The sequence below is a fragment of the Rhinoderma darwinii genome, chromosome 8 (genome assembly GCF_050947455.1).
Source record: "Rhinoderma darwinii isolate aRhiDar2 chromosome 8, aRhiDar2.hap1, whole genome shotgun sequence".
Lineage (NCBI taxonomy): Eukaryota > Metazoa > Chordata > Amphibia > Anura > Rhinodermatidae > Rhinoderma > Rhinoderma darwinii.
Genome location: NC_134694.1, coordinates 6,337,345 through 6,351,927, shown reverse-complemented (window position 1 = coordinate 6,351,927; position 14,583 = coordinate 6,337,345). Strand labels below are relative to the sequence as shown.

Here is a 14,583-nt window from a genome sequence, read left to right as displayed (position 1 = left end):
CAATGGTCATTGGAGTCCATCTGGGACTAATCAACATCCCGAGTTTATGGCCATCCTTAATTTAGCAACTGGCCGCACACTCACAATGAAAGCGTTATCTGTGCCAGTCTTATCTACTGTATCTCACACCGCCCTCCGCTAATTGTCTAATTGCAAAATTTTTCTAAATTGCTCCAGACACATCTCTGCTTAATGAAAAGTGACGTGTCTCCTTCCTTCCGAGACCCGGTCGTAAACTTCCTTGTGATCTCCCCAGCTCAGCATTGCAATACATTTTTTTTTTTTTTTTTTTTTTTTAGTGACTCTTCACAAAATCCATACATTCTTATGTCCTACTTGGTGTTTTTTGTTTTTTTTCGGTAATTAATGTTTTAACGTACAATTCAGATTATAGATGCGATGACTTCCCGGTCACGACCTCACTGAAATGATGCATAGGTCACCACCAGCCCCCACAAAGGAATTTTTAACTAGGGTCACATACACATAAAAAAATAAATTGACTGAATTTAACTTTTACTTCGACTTTCTTATTCTAAGGCTACATTCACACGAACTGCAGTTTTTTACGTCCGAGGTGCATCCGTGCTGCATCCCTGCGGGACGCGTTATCACATGGTTTTATGCGTGAAGCGAAAAAAATAGGACTTGTCCTACTTTTTCACGGACCCTTCACACGCTCCATTGAAACAACGGTCGTGTGAACGGCCTCATTCAAGTACATGAGTCCGTGCGACGGACGTTGTTTTAATGGCCGTCACACGAACGTATTCAACGTTCGCGTGAATAAGGCCTAAGAGAAATGCCCTTTATAGGGGTTGTTCAGTTTTTTTTTTTCCATACACCTTATTAGGGAATTGTGCGTTCGGGATCCTCATGTCTTGTCCTCGTGAAGAGCGGTTATATAGAGCGTCTCTGGAGGACCTGTCCTGTCCTGCATTACACACACACCACACATTGATATGAATGGACATTGTGTAATGCTTAGTTTCCCCTGTGGCGGCGCTGCTGGGAAACTGAACACTTGCTGCCAGGTTTCGCTCCAGATCACAGCTGATCGCTGGGGGACACTTTGTAATTTGCTTTTATGTCAATGGACCCTTCCAACAGGTGGGGTTTGCCTCAAGCAGAGAAATCTCTTTAAAACCCCTTCCCGCATTTTCACATACATGCACGTCGGGTAATGCAGTCTGTTGGCACTTTCCTACGTGCATGTACGTGATGGAGATCCTTCAATTTCAGACGTTTAACCCATTAAATGTGCGGTCAATAACGACCGCTGCATTTAAATCTATTGATAGAGGGAGGGAGCCCCCTCTTTCACCCATCGGCGTCCCGCGAATTCAATCGTCGTCCGCCAACGGGTTGCCATGGCAGCCGGGTGTCTAACAACGACCCCCAGGCCTGCCCTGCCTGTATGCCTATTAGGCCCAATAGATTGCCTGTCTGATTTAGGCCTGATTTACACGAGCGTGTGCGTTTTGCGCACGCAAAAAACGCTGCGTTTTGTGTGCGCAAAAGGCACTTAACAGCTGCGTGTGTCATCAGTGTATGATGCGCGGCTGCGAGATTTTCTCGCAGCCGCCATCATTTTGACACTCCGTTTGGATGTTTGTAAACCGAAAAGCACGTGGTGCTTTTCTGTTTACATTTAGAGTTTGACAGCTGTTGCGCGCACCACGCAGTTCGCACGGAAGTGCTTCTGTGAGACATGCGTGGTTTTCACGCACCCATTGACTTCAATGGGTGCGTGATGCGCGAAAAACGGGCAAATATAGAACATGTCGTGAGTTTTACGCAGCGGACTCGCTGCGCAAAACTCACGGACTGTCTGCACTGGCCCATAGACTTGTATAGGTCCGTGCGACCCACGAGAAAAGCACGCGCGTCGCACGGACGTATATCACGGTCGTGTAAATGATGCCTTACACTGACAGGCAATAATGCTTTGGTATACTAAGTATACCAAAGCATTATATATGTGATCAGAAGATCTCATGGTGAAGTCCTTTAGTGGGACTTAAAAAAAAATAATTAAAAACAGTCAAAGTTTATAAAAATATAAAAAAAACAAAAACGTGAACACTAAAAATGAAATAAAACCATTTTTTTTCTCCATTAAAAGTGTTTTTATTTAAAAAAACCCTGAAAAGTACACACATGTTATCACTGCGATTGTAACGATACAAAGAATAAAGTTAGAGTCTCCGTCCCCACATTATAAGTGCCCTATCTTGTACATGATGTGATCGGCGCTGTAATGTAGGTGACAACAGTGTTTTTTATTTAGAAAAACTATCATTTTTGACGGAGTTATGACCTATATTCGCTTTATGCTAATGAGTTTCTCAATGGACAACTGGGCGTGTTTTACTATATGGCCAAGTGGGCGTTGTACAGAGGAGTGTATGACGCTGACCAATCAGTGACCAATCAGCGTCATACACTTCTCTCCATTCATTTACACTGTACATAGTGATTTTACTAGATCACTGTGCAGCCACAAACACTAACATTAACGTTATTACAGCAGAGCAGGCGTAGTCTCGCGAGATTACGCTGTAAACTGTCATTTACAGCAAGACTACGCCTGCTCTGCTGTAAATCAACCACAAACGCTACAGAAGTATCAGGATTCTGAATAGACATCCCGTCCTGGTTGGTAGTGATATCTATTCATTGTCAGGACACTTCAGTAACGTTAATATGTAAGTGGCTGCACATAGTGATCTAGTAAGATCACTATGTGCTGAGTACATGAATGGAGAGAAGTGTATGACGCTGATTGGTCACTGATTGGTCAGCATCATACACTTCTCTCGACAACGCCCACTTGGTCAAAAATTAAAACACGCCCAGTTGGGCATTAAGAAACTCACTAGCATAAAGCTAAAATAACTCCGTCAAAAATGATTGTTTTTCTAAATAAAAACCACTGCTGTTCTCTACATTACAGCGCCGATCACATCATGTACGAGATAGGCCACTTATAATGTGGTGACAGAGACGCTTTAACACATTAATTCAACTGTATAGTGAACGCCGTACAAAAAAACGCAAAGTAATTGTCTTAGTGAGACCAGCTTTTTAAGTCTAAAGTTGATCGTATACATCTGATCATTTGGCCGACCTCTATCCCCCCCCCCCCCCCCCCCAACTTGGCCCAGCTATTCTTGATGATTCAATAGGAGTGAGACAAGTGGCTGCCAGACACCACCTGACCATAATGTTCAACTTTAGGAAATGAAGGATTGTAAGGGTTAAAGGAACGCTCTGGGCAGAACTGATACTGTGTTATGCCTAGTGTAGGGGCGGAGCTTGACACAGGGAATCCCTTTTTGGTGCTTTTTGAGTTTCCGTGTCATGCTCCACCCCCTCAGGCCGTGCGCTAGCCATAATACAGTTTGGCTGGAGTGTTCCTTTAAATTTCGACTCTTCTAACCCTTGATTCCCTTGACTGGAGACATCCAGCGTTACCCATGCCGGTTAGATTGTCAGTGGCTGTCATTGAAATTGGTGAACCAACAAATATCTATTGTGTTTGGCGAGCTATATGAGGAGTGACGATTGGTTTTGTGTGTCTGATATTGAATTTTTTAGAAAATACAATTTATACATGTGAAATTTTTGGATTGACTCTAATTCCACATTTTTGAAAAAAAAGTTCCCTCCACAACCTGGGCCCTAATCCTAATAACCCCCCCCCCCCCCTCCCTCCTGTCACATTACTTGTACATATCCCAAATGTTTCACCTTGTCTCTTGACTTCCTCTTGTCCTCCTCCCTCTCCCTACTCCCATTTCTCAAAACTTTTTATTAATGATCGCCCCCCCAACACAAGCTCTGGTCAATGTTACAGGCTGTCGGAGACAGAGAAAAACACTGAAGATTCACAAGCAAGGAAAAAACACTTTTACCAACTTCCTATTCCCAGGAGCAAAGTTCATTTCCTGCAGAATCACCCAGAGCTGTCCGGCTGCAGAGACACAGTCCTGAAGGTAATGGGAAGATGTCCCAGTGATGTCCTGAATGATTGATATCAGAACATGAGACCTTTTTCCTGTGTCATCATTCATTGCATAGAGAGGCTTAGTATTAACACACTGGGGGTCAGGTTATGTATGAAGCTGTCCGCGGTACAAGATGAAAACTGAAGTTAAATGCCATGGTCCAAATTCTGGTTACTCGCTCTGCCATGCACTATATGGAGCTTTCCGTCAGGGGAACCCATGAGCGGAACCCTGACTGAAACCATAGGTTTCCGTTTACATCACCATTGACATTGTGTGTTTTTGTTTTTTGTTTTTTTAAATAAAATTGTGCATCAGTGAGTTTGGTGTATCTTCCTAAATACATTTTATTAAAAATTATGTTTACTTTTTGAGATACAGCTGCTTTGTATCCTGTATACAGAGCAGCTGTATCTTGGGCGAAACCCTGAATCAGTCAGTTCTGCGGGACAGACGGGTTTAAGGACAGCGGGTCCTGCGTGTCTGATCACCTGTAATCGATCACATCTAAGTTATGAACCCGTTGGTGCATCTGAACTGACGAATACAGGATTCTCAGTGCAAGATACAGCTGCTCTGTATACAGGATACAAAACAGCTGTATCTCAAAAAGTAAAAATTTATTTTTTATAAAAAGTATTTAGGAAGTTGCACCAATCACACTGATGCACAAATAAAAAAATATATATATATGTATTCATAGTCTCTAAATTATGACATGTTATTGACAGTAACATCAATGGGGGTCCGTGAGCTGGGAACCCCACCAGTTTCCAGAATGAAGGCGCTACAATACTTGGTGATTCCCCTGAATCCCTGACTGGAGAGAACAAGGCTTCTTTGGAAGAACTTACTAATGTCGTGGTTTCTCACTTGAAGAATTCCCCGTTACGGAGTTCCCCTTTTTAACGGCTGAAAAGTTCTTAGATGTTTGTCAATTTTTCTCAAAGGCATTGTCCAGAATTGGAGAAACATGGCTGCTTTCTTACATAAACTGGAGAACGCCTGTGCACAGGTTGAGCCACAATACCACACACAACCTGTGGACAGGTGTGGCGCTGTTTTTGGAAGAAAGCAGCCATGTTTTTGTAACCCTGGACCACCCTTCAAGCTGGTCATACACCATCCTAATCCTCCTTTATTCCATTAAGTTTCGTTTAAGGCAGCCACCTCTAGGGGAAGCTTACGGAGGATTTTATTTATTATTGAACTCAATGGGAGTTTCTCTGGCCCTTTATGCAAACTGAGGTGGCCGGTGGCGATCACATCAAGAAGGAGAATGGATAAATGGCCGTACATATGAAAGTCACTGAAACTGCTGAGCAAGCCGACGTGCGTATAACATATCTAAAGTTACATTACCCGTTGCCTTCTAGGAAGGACAAGTTGTGGGGGTAGACATGGAGTGGAGGCCATCGTTTGGCGGTCTGGGGAAGCCTAATGTGTCACTAATTCAGTTGGCGGTGAAGGAAGAAGTGTTCCTGTTGGATGTTTTGCAAGGAAATTTACTCCAAAGCAGCGATTCAGGAGGGAGCTCAGAACTTGTCACGTTCATCAAGGAGCTGTTTTCTTCTACCACAATTAAGAAACTGGGTAAGAGAATTTTACATTAATGGCCTGCAGTGGTTGGCTCCGATGAAGTAGATGTCTCATACTGGATTTCATTGGAAAGGATTGAGTCACTTTTTTAAAGGGATTGTCCCGTTTAGAAAACCCATTTCCATAGACCCTACTAGGGAATCCTGAGTTAATAGATGGGGTCCTCTGTTCAGGAGCCTCATCCCTTGTCCATGGGGGAGAGTGGTTATATAGAGCGTCTTTGGAGGACCTGCCCTGTCCTGCATTACACAGACCATGCATTGATCTGAATGGACATGGTGTAATGCCTCATTTACCCTGTGGCGGCGCTGCAGGGAAACTGAACACTTACTGCCAGGTTACCCTACAGATTGCGGCTGATCGTCAATGGACCTTTCTAAAAAAAAAAAAATCCATTGTCCGTAGCAGAGCTCCCCTTTTAAAATGTGCTCACCCCTAACAATAATGGTGGTCATGTCCGTCAGTCACATGACTTGGTCATCCGCAACTTTTTTCTCCATAGGGAGACATTCAGATTTTGCGTAATATTTCACAAAGTTCTGTCTTTTTTGTGTAGGTTATGGGATGGTTGGAGATCTTCAAAGCCTGGACGCCACGGACGCAGGTTTTCGAGGACTTGAGTTGCGCAACGTAATTGACCTCTGTGAGGTGCATAAGCAGGTAAGAGGGTCATGTTCAGTCCCACAACCTATAGTGTTTTATGACCTGTGAATAAAACTGGTCTTATCTGATCAGCGGGGGTCCGACCTCTGGGACTCTTCTAGATCATGAGAACAGGTACACAGCCTGCTTCCTCCGATTGGCTGGGAATAAAATTAGACTTTTTTTCTTTTGATTGGTGAGGGTCCCACAGGTGAAGACCTCCAGTGATGAGGGTTTTAGGACATATTTTATAACCATATGGAGGGAAAACTGGTATTTATGGACCCTGAAAACCGAACTAGTTTCCCTCCATATTGTTATAGAATAAAAATGCGAACCAGAGGTAGAATAGCAAAGTAGTAGTTATCCTTTTGAGTGCATTTTTGTCTTCACCAACCATCTTCCGATATGTACAGGTTCAGCGTAATCGCAGTCGGCCGAGGGTGTCCAGTGGGCCAGTGAATGTCCTGGAGGATTCATTAGGGGATGACTGCGTACGGCAGCCAGAGAAGGGGTTAAGTTTGCTTGTAAAAGATGTTCTGGGAAAACCTCTGGATAAGAAAGAGCAGTTATCAAATTGGGACAAGCGGCCGCTTCGTGAAAATCAGATCATCTACGCAGGTACTTTCCATCTTGTCTTGTGTTCCTTATCGTTTGGTGTCTACAGCTCCTATGGCGACCTAAGTGTCTCCATAGTAACAGACTACAAACAAATCCCGCAGCCATACTCCCTTCCATGGCTACAGAATCATGGGACTATGCACTGTATGGTTATTTATGACAGCACACTTTATGGGAGAGCCCAATCTAGGTATCAAATGGAAATTTTCTAACTTCTCTTTTTTCTCCAGCTGCCGATGCCTATTGCCTACTGGACGTGTTTGAGACCCTGTGCCATACCCCAGACAAGTTTGGACTGAAACCAAATTTCTATGAACTCCCCAAAGTCAAAACTTCACCGAAAAAAGATGTAGGAAGATCTCCACGCCAAAGGGAGTCGGTGTCCAAAAACAAAGTATGAGCATGCTCCGTTACTTCTTAAATAATCTAAAAGACGGGACTGGCATTTTCTTCCCCTGCACTTGCCAATATCGTTATAATAGTGATGGCTTGCTACATCAGAGCGTTAGTTGGTTATATTTGGAAGCATAGACTTATAGACGATGTATCCGGCTGCTCAGTGAATCATCTTCATTACGTTCTGCAAAGTAAACATAAACTTGCTTTGATTTATAAAGTGGGTCTTGACCTTTTAAAAGCATAGGCTGACATTCAATCTCGACCACCTTCTGGGGTTATTTCCTTTTGCTGAATAAAATGCGACTTTGCAGCCATTCATTGAACATCACTATGTAAAGGTAGCCTCAACCACCCCGCAACCCCAAACATTTTTGGATTAGCAATGATTTACAATTCTTAACAATCTGCCTTAAAGGGGTATTCCTGTTCCAACAAATTACCCCCTATCTTTAGGGTAAAGGGTAACTTGCTGATGGGTGGGTGTCAGACAGCTGGGACCCCCAACATATACGAGCACATGGTGCTGTACCCCTCATTTGAACCGAGCGTCAGGTCGCTCATGCGCGCTGACGCTCCATTCATTGTCTATGGCAGCACCGGAAATAGCCGACCGCTATGCTCAGCTATTGTCATCTGGGCTCTGACCTATACGTGTAGTAAATATGCGAAAAGGGGCTTCCAGAAAAAAAGCTAAAAATAATCCATCACCTTCTTGTCCTAAAAGTTGAAAACTCCATCGCCCAAAGCGACGAGTTTACCCGAGACCAAACCTCTGTCTCCCCGGGAGTTCAGCGTCATCTGTGACAATATGCTGCAAGGACTGGGACGTTACCTGCGTTGTTTGGGCGTCGATGTCTTGATGTTGGAGAATGACGATGACCACCGGAAAGCAGCAGAGGTAAGACTCTATTCACGATCTGGAGTTGATGTCGCACCATCCTATTCTGCAGTTCGGTACAAAGAATGAATTCACTTCCATCAATACCTATAAAAAACAGGTGTCCAGTTGCGATTTAATAAGAAGCCAACATATATTTTGGAGTGTGGGAGAAACCCGGTACAAACTACGTGTACAAGTTGTCCTGGTTGGCATTGTACAGGTGGCGCCAGTGAGCCATGGTAGCTCATTGGTATAGAGTGCCCACCACGGAGCCACGGTGTATTTTAAAAGGTCTATCCTTTAAACGGCCGCATAATAATTAGACTGTAAAGGAAGTGGCCAGTCCCCATTCCTGGCGGAGAAGGGGCCGCTCATGTGCGGTCACTCTCCACTAAAGTTATTGGGCCATATGGAAACCGATTAATGCACTAGTCTATTGTGCATTCGTTTACTATTGAGGGGAAGAGCCTTTTTTTACACGAGCAGATGATCGAACGAACCAGCTCATACGAACGCACATTCCCCATCATTTGCCCGTGTAACCTGCCCGGTGATCAGCCGACAAACGAGTAACCGCTTGTTTGTTGGCTGATCCAATCTTTTATGCGGCCGTTTATTTTCTCGGTTGACGACAGCTCATCTCTCCGTGTAAACCGGGATGTGCCCCCAACAATTGTGAAATTGTATGTGCCCGAATGATCGTTTGGCCAAATAAAGTACCAATGATTGCTCCATGTAAATGAAGCTAAACGAGCGCCTATCCACTTGCTCAGAGTGGTAGCTAGGGGTTTAGCACGGGGGTGGGGACACACACGCACAGAGTATAATGACCCCTTAGTGTGCTCCACATAGTATAATGCCCCCATAGCTGCCCCAAAACAGGATAATGCCCCTATGGTTGCCCCCACACAAAATAATGCCCCTATAGCTGCCCCCCATACTGTATAATGACCCCTTCGTGCACCCACATATTATAATGACCCCTTTGTTGCCCCACACAGTATAATGCCCCATAGCTGCTCACACACAGTATAATGCCCCATAGTTCCCCCCACACAGTATAATGCCCTTCTAGCTGCCCACACAGTATAATGTCCCTATAGTGCCTCCACACACAGAATAATCCCCCCTCAGCTGTCCCCACACAGTATAATGCCCCATAGCTGCTCACACACAGTATAATGCCCCCATAGCAGATCCCTCTGCTCCTCCGCGCTCTGCAGCGTATGGCTCTGCGCAGACAGGCACGATGACGTCACTACATCGCGTCTGTCTTCATCGAGCCACTCACAGCGGGAACTGGCATTACACAGTGAATGCTGGAGCAAGTAGCCGTCGGCTCCGTGCTCCAGCATTGAATTAAACTAATATAAACTACTATATTGTCGAATGGCGCTCGTTACAGGCAGAAAACCTGCCAGTGTAAAAGGATTTTTAATGCCCCTTTTACACAGGTACATTTTCTTCCCGGTAAATGAGCGCCGATCGATAATACGGCGCAACGATCGGAATGTATAGGGACAAACTATCGATAATGAGATCATTTATACCCATATATTAGCATTTTGTCTGCAAACATTATTCGACTGCATGAAAGATCTGATCAGCTGACTAATGAGCGTTTGCTCGTTTGTCAGCTGATTACTGTCATGTTTACACAGGGCAATGACCGGGATTGTTCGACCAATCATTGGCCCGTGTAAGGCTTCATTCACATATGCGCCAGGGTCCCGGAAACCATTGCGACCGGATCAGTCACCATTGAAATCAATGGTGATGGAAACGGAAACCTTTTGGTTTCCGTTTGTGTCAGTCAGGGCCCCTTTCCGATGGTAAGCTCAGACGGAACGGGACCCTGGCGCATATGTGAACGAAGCCTAAAAGAGCCTTTTAAGTGGTCTTCAACCTGTGGCTCTCCACATAAACCCTAATCCCCTGCGGCCGTCATGGCGGTCTAGTAGTTGTAGCATTGCCCTGGTGATTTATAATGAACCAATTTTTGGCTACAGAGATCTTGCCCGGTATCCCAGTGAGAAGTTGGTTGCACTTTAACGCTTTATTGTTTGGTAGTAATATCATTTTTTTGTATTCAAGATCGCCAGACGAGATGGGAGGGTCATTCTTACCTGCGGCCTGCCCTACCAGACGGTGAGTTTAATAGGAATTTGCTTTCTAAAAGTAGCGAATCCACAGAGCAAGAATAAGTCCTATGCCCGGTTACCAGATCGGTGTCCAACATACTAAAATATGACTGTCAAAAGCTAGAGATGGTAAATCTAGTCCCATCACAGTCAAATGTAATGTAAATCGTGTACTGATCCTCCATTACTGCCTGTATTATACTTCAGAGCTGCACTCACTGTTCTGCAGGCTTCAGATCTGGAATCTCCCTGCATTCCCTGCTTGTTCAGTGTCTGCACAGGGTTTGCTGTGATAAACATTCTCGGACCTATAAATCATTTGGTGCTCTTCATCTTTTCTCTTTTTGTAGCTTCGATCACAAATTGGAGAAGGAAAATGTTTTTCTGTGAACTGTTCAGAAAAGGCGAAAGAACAGGCGGTCCAGGTGCTGAAGCATTTTAATGTCGGTGTTACCCTTGCGGATGTCTTCAGTCGCTGTCAGGTATGAGACCAGCTTGAATGCTAATCTTGAAACCAAATTGTCTGTACTGTAGAAGGATCAGCGGAAGCAAAGTAAAGCTGAGCATGCGTGTGACCGCAATGATTCATAGTAATGTCATCTGTTAAGCGGCTGCCGGCTGCAGAAACGTTGCGTCCGTAGCAATAACACATCACACGACTGCGTTGGATGAACGATCGCTGCGTCCCACTGCTATTGGATGTGGCAGTCACGCAGTGTTGCATCTCTACGGATGCACCGGCACTAGTCCTAACATGGTAAGGAGGGGGGGGGGGGTTGGATGCTGTCGTCTCAGCGGCTGCAGCTACAGGAGCTGCAGTGTTCGTTTACATCCAGCATGTCTGTGGTCCTGGTATATGTACGCAGAACCCTCTCTACATTTCAGTTTTTCTCCAAGGGGTCTCGAGTGAAATGTTTTGCTTTAAACTTTTCTATGGTTGATCATAGGTTGTTTGCTTTTCTTTTTATTATTTTTTTGACTTGTAACGTGATAAAAAAAAAAAAGGCCGACAACCATGTAAATTATTTTGGAACGGTTATTGAATGATTAGACGAGCACAGGTCAAAATACTGCCACCTGCTGGCATCAAAGGGACAAATCGGAATAAAACCCATGTCAACTCATTGTTTGTTTTTTTTTTGTTTGTTTTTTTTTCAATTTATGCATTTTTTATTTTTGCAAACAAAAAATTAACAAGATGTCCCATGACCATAGCATCTCTGAACACTTATACCATTATTTTGCATATTGTATAATGTATGAATTATATAAAGTACTTCAAATGGGTCCTGGATAAAGCGATGACCGAATTAGAGATTTTACCCCAAAGACAAATTGTAAAAGTGTCAAAAGTCATAGGACATCAAACACACTAAATAAACCATAAAGAAAGGGGGAGGGGGGAAGGGGAACGAGGACGGACACGTGTATCCTCCATTGTTACCGCGATGTAATACGGATATTAAGGAATCCTATTATGACCGCTGATGTTCCAGATACCAAGTTGTGGAGCCAAAGCATGCAATTAGTTTTCGTTTTATATGAAGTGGTAAGAGAGGTATAAAGTTCTCCCATAACATAAAAAGGCTTCAGTTTTCTGCTCTTTATGAAGAGCGGTTTCCACCCAATCCATTCGGAAAAGATGAGATATTTTTTCTAGGAAAATGCAATGTGTGTGGGGGGGGGGGGGGGGTTGCGTTATTTATCCAAACCTGGAGGATCGCCTTCCTAGCAGCCGCAGAGACATAATAGAATTAATTTTTTGTGATTTTTTTTTTTTTTCTTCGGGAGAACGGTCATGGAAGGTGGCCGTATCCCAAATAGACCCCATTTCTGACAGGGGGTTTGACACAAAATATTGTACTTTTTCGCCAAACGTCAACCATAACCAGGGACAATGTAATAAGTCTGCGCGCGGGGCTCCGCACTTCAAACACGAATGGTCAGAGGAGTTACCCATGAGAAAGCCCCTGTAAGGGGAGACATAAGCCCTATGAGCTATTTTAAACGACATTTCCCAGTACATGGCTGATGGTATTGGGCAGCCATAGTTACAGATGACATGTCGTCGTGAGTTATTTGATCTAAGTGGTCATTCCAGTAAGATACGCCCGATCTCGATTTAGCGTAGTCCAATGGCTGTCTTAAAGCGTTATAATAGGTAGTGATCAGTCTTTTTCAGCATTGGTGAGATGGAGAGAAGTGACAGAAGAAGTCATCCCAGTCTTGATCCTGTAAGTGCCGAATGACCTTGTGAGCGCAGCTACAGGCCCGCGAGTAATAAAATGGGTGTTGTCCCGGAAAATCGTATTGGATACGTAGTTCATTAAATGAGTAGGGACGACGAGTGAGCACGTTAATTATCTGGTCAATGCAGGTCAACCCTCTCCGAGCTCATCCACGAAAGACCGCATGGGGATTGGCGGTTTGGAAGTCAAAGTTATTGATCCGGGGAAGGAGTAGGGAGAATCTAGGGTTTACACCGAAGTGTTGTCTGACCTTGGTCCAAGTCTTCATGACTAGGGGGTCCGCTCGTTGATCAGGTGACGGAGCCGAGTAAGGAGTGTGCAGGAGGCACGGTAAGGAAGCGGGTCTTGAAAATTGTTGGTCTAATGTAGAATCGGTAAAGCAGGAGCTACCGGTTATCCAATCCCCAATCACTCGCAGTTCAGCTGCCATATTGTATAAGTGAATCTGGGGAAAGTTAATCCCACCATGTTCACGGCGTTGTTGCAATATGCATAGGCCACTCTTGGTGTCTTCTGGTTCCAAATGTAGCCACGAAAGAGAGCGTTCAGCCGCCTAACGTCCACTGGCCTCAAGTACATAGGCAAGGATTGTAGTAAATATAACAATTTAGGGAAGACAACCATTTTTAATAGATTGGGCCTACCCAGAAATGATGGAGTAAAGCGCCTCCAAGCCACGAGTTGGGATTCCAAACATGCAATAAAGGGATTTAGGTTTTGTTTATATAGACGTGATGGTTTTCTCGCGATGCGCACCCACAAATAGGGAATGTATTCAGAGTACTATTCTTCGTGGACCACAGTGGCCTGGAGGGACCCTTAAGAATTAGGGCTTCCGATTTTTGTAGACTGATCTTGAAACCTGACGGTGAACCATAAAATGAGATATCCTGGAGGATCGGTTGGAGAGTAGAAGCAGGTTAGGTTTTTTTTTTTTTTTTCCCATATAATTGATATTTTATACCAGCGCATACCTTGTGAACTGTTTGGTTCCCATGCTCTATTGGCACACTGAAGGAACAAGTAGGCACCAGTCTAACTGGGACATATGCCAAGGCCCACTGGGCTTAAAGGAGTTTTCTCGGCATATTGAAACCAAGGGTCCCGGCAAACAGCTGATTTTGTCCAGGGAAGCCTTCTCTGACTGAATGCAGTAATACATGGACCGCACGAGTTTCCCAGAACGAGACACTCAAGGAGGGGGATCGCCAGCAGGGGGACCCCCCTCTATGATGGCCATATGCCCTTTTATAGGGCATACGAACACGGCTTGTCTTCCGGAGACAACCCGTCTGATGGCGATCTGGGTAAACCTGCCCTCTGCCGGTCATGCCATGTGGCGAGGACTCCATGTGGAGTAGATAGGAGGCTCACAGTGGCGTACAGCTGGATCCAAACCTGGGCACACTAAGGGCGCCATGAGCAATAGTTTCTAAGAGCGCACCCAGTAACATTTATTCCATTCTAGCCCGATGAAAACGGTGTATTTTGGCAAATGGTTATTAGTCACCAGGAACATGATGGCATCCAATGTTCAGCCCAATATATTGTGTATATCTGTCCAGCGTCAGTTGTCGGGGACGTGTGAACGTGCTCGCCAGTGGTTGAACGGTGTGGCTTAGAAGTAATATCTATGGGCAACTTAAGGGTTAAGAGGTGTCTGATGCGGATCACCGAGCAGTCAGTCTGCACTGCTAACAATAGCACATTGTGTGTGTGTTTGTCTACAGATTAAATGTGCGTCCTACACAGTTTGTATAATGATTATTATTTTTTTTGCATGTAGCGCAATATATTTCACCGTAAATCCAAATATTCTGCTGCGGAAAGTATTCCTCTCTTCCATATTAAAATGAATATTTCAGGAGTGTAAGTGATCCCCTAGTATGCAATGATGTTTTCTCAAACTTATGATCCTATAGAAAAGTTATAGTAGTTTGCAAAGAAAATCATATCCTGAAATACTCTGTGCTGCTCTATCCACTTTTGCTTTTATTTCCTTCCTCACATCATGACTCCATAGGCCTGTTCGCACTAACACT

The 14,583-nt window shown here is 44.4% G+C and overlaps 1 protein-coding gene across 1 annotated transcript in view; it reads left to right on the top strand.

The window, feature by feature from the left end:
• The window catches only part of EXD3 (exonuclease 3'-5' domain containing 3), a 128,894-nt gene that overhangs the window by 20,434 nt on the left and 93,877 nt on the right, over positions 1–14,583 (top strand). Inside the window, exons 9-16 of the mRNA XM_075834550.1 lie at positions 3,860–3,998; positions 5,387–5,603; positions 6,166–6,269; positions 6,668–6,872; positions 7,103–7,266; positions 7,996–8,169; positions 10,246–10,299; positions 10,643–10,774. Of these exons, the coding sequence (XP_075690665.1) occupies positions 3,860–3,998; positions 5,387–5,603; positions 6,166–6,269; positions 6,668–6,872; positions 7,103–7,266; positions 7,996–8,169; positions 10,246–10,299; positions 10,643–10,774 (1,189 nt within the window). The remainder of the gene's footprint in view (positions 1–3,859; positions 3,999–5,386; positions 5,604–6,165; positions 6,270–6,667; positions 6,873–7,102; positions 7,267–7,995; positions 8,170–10,245; positions 10,300–10,642; positions 10,775–14,583) is intronic.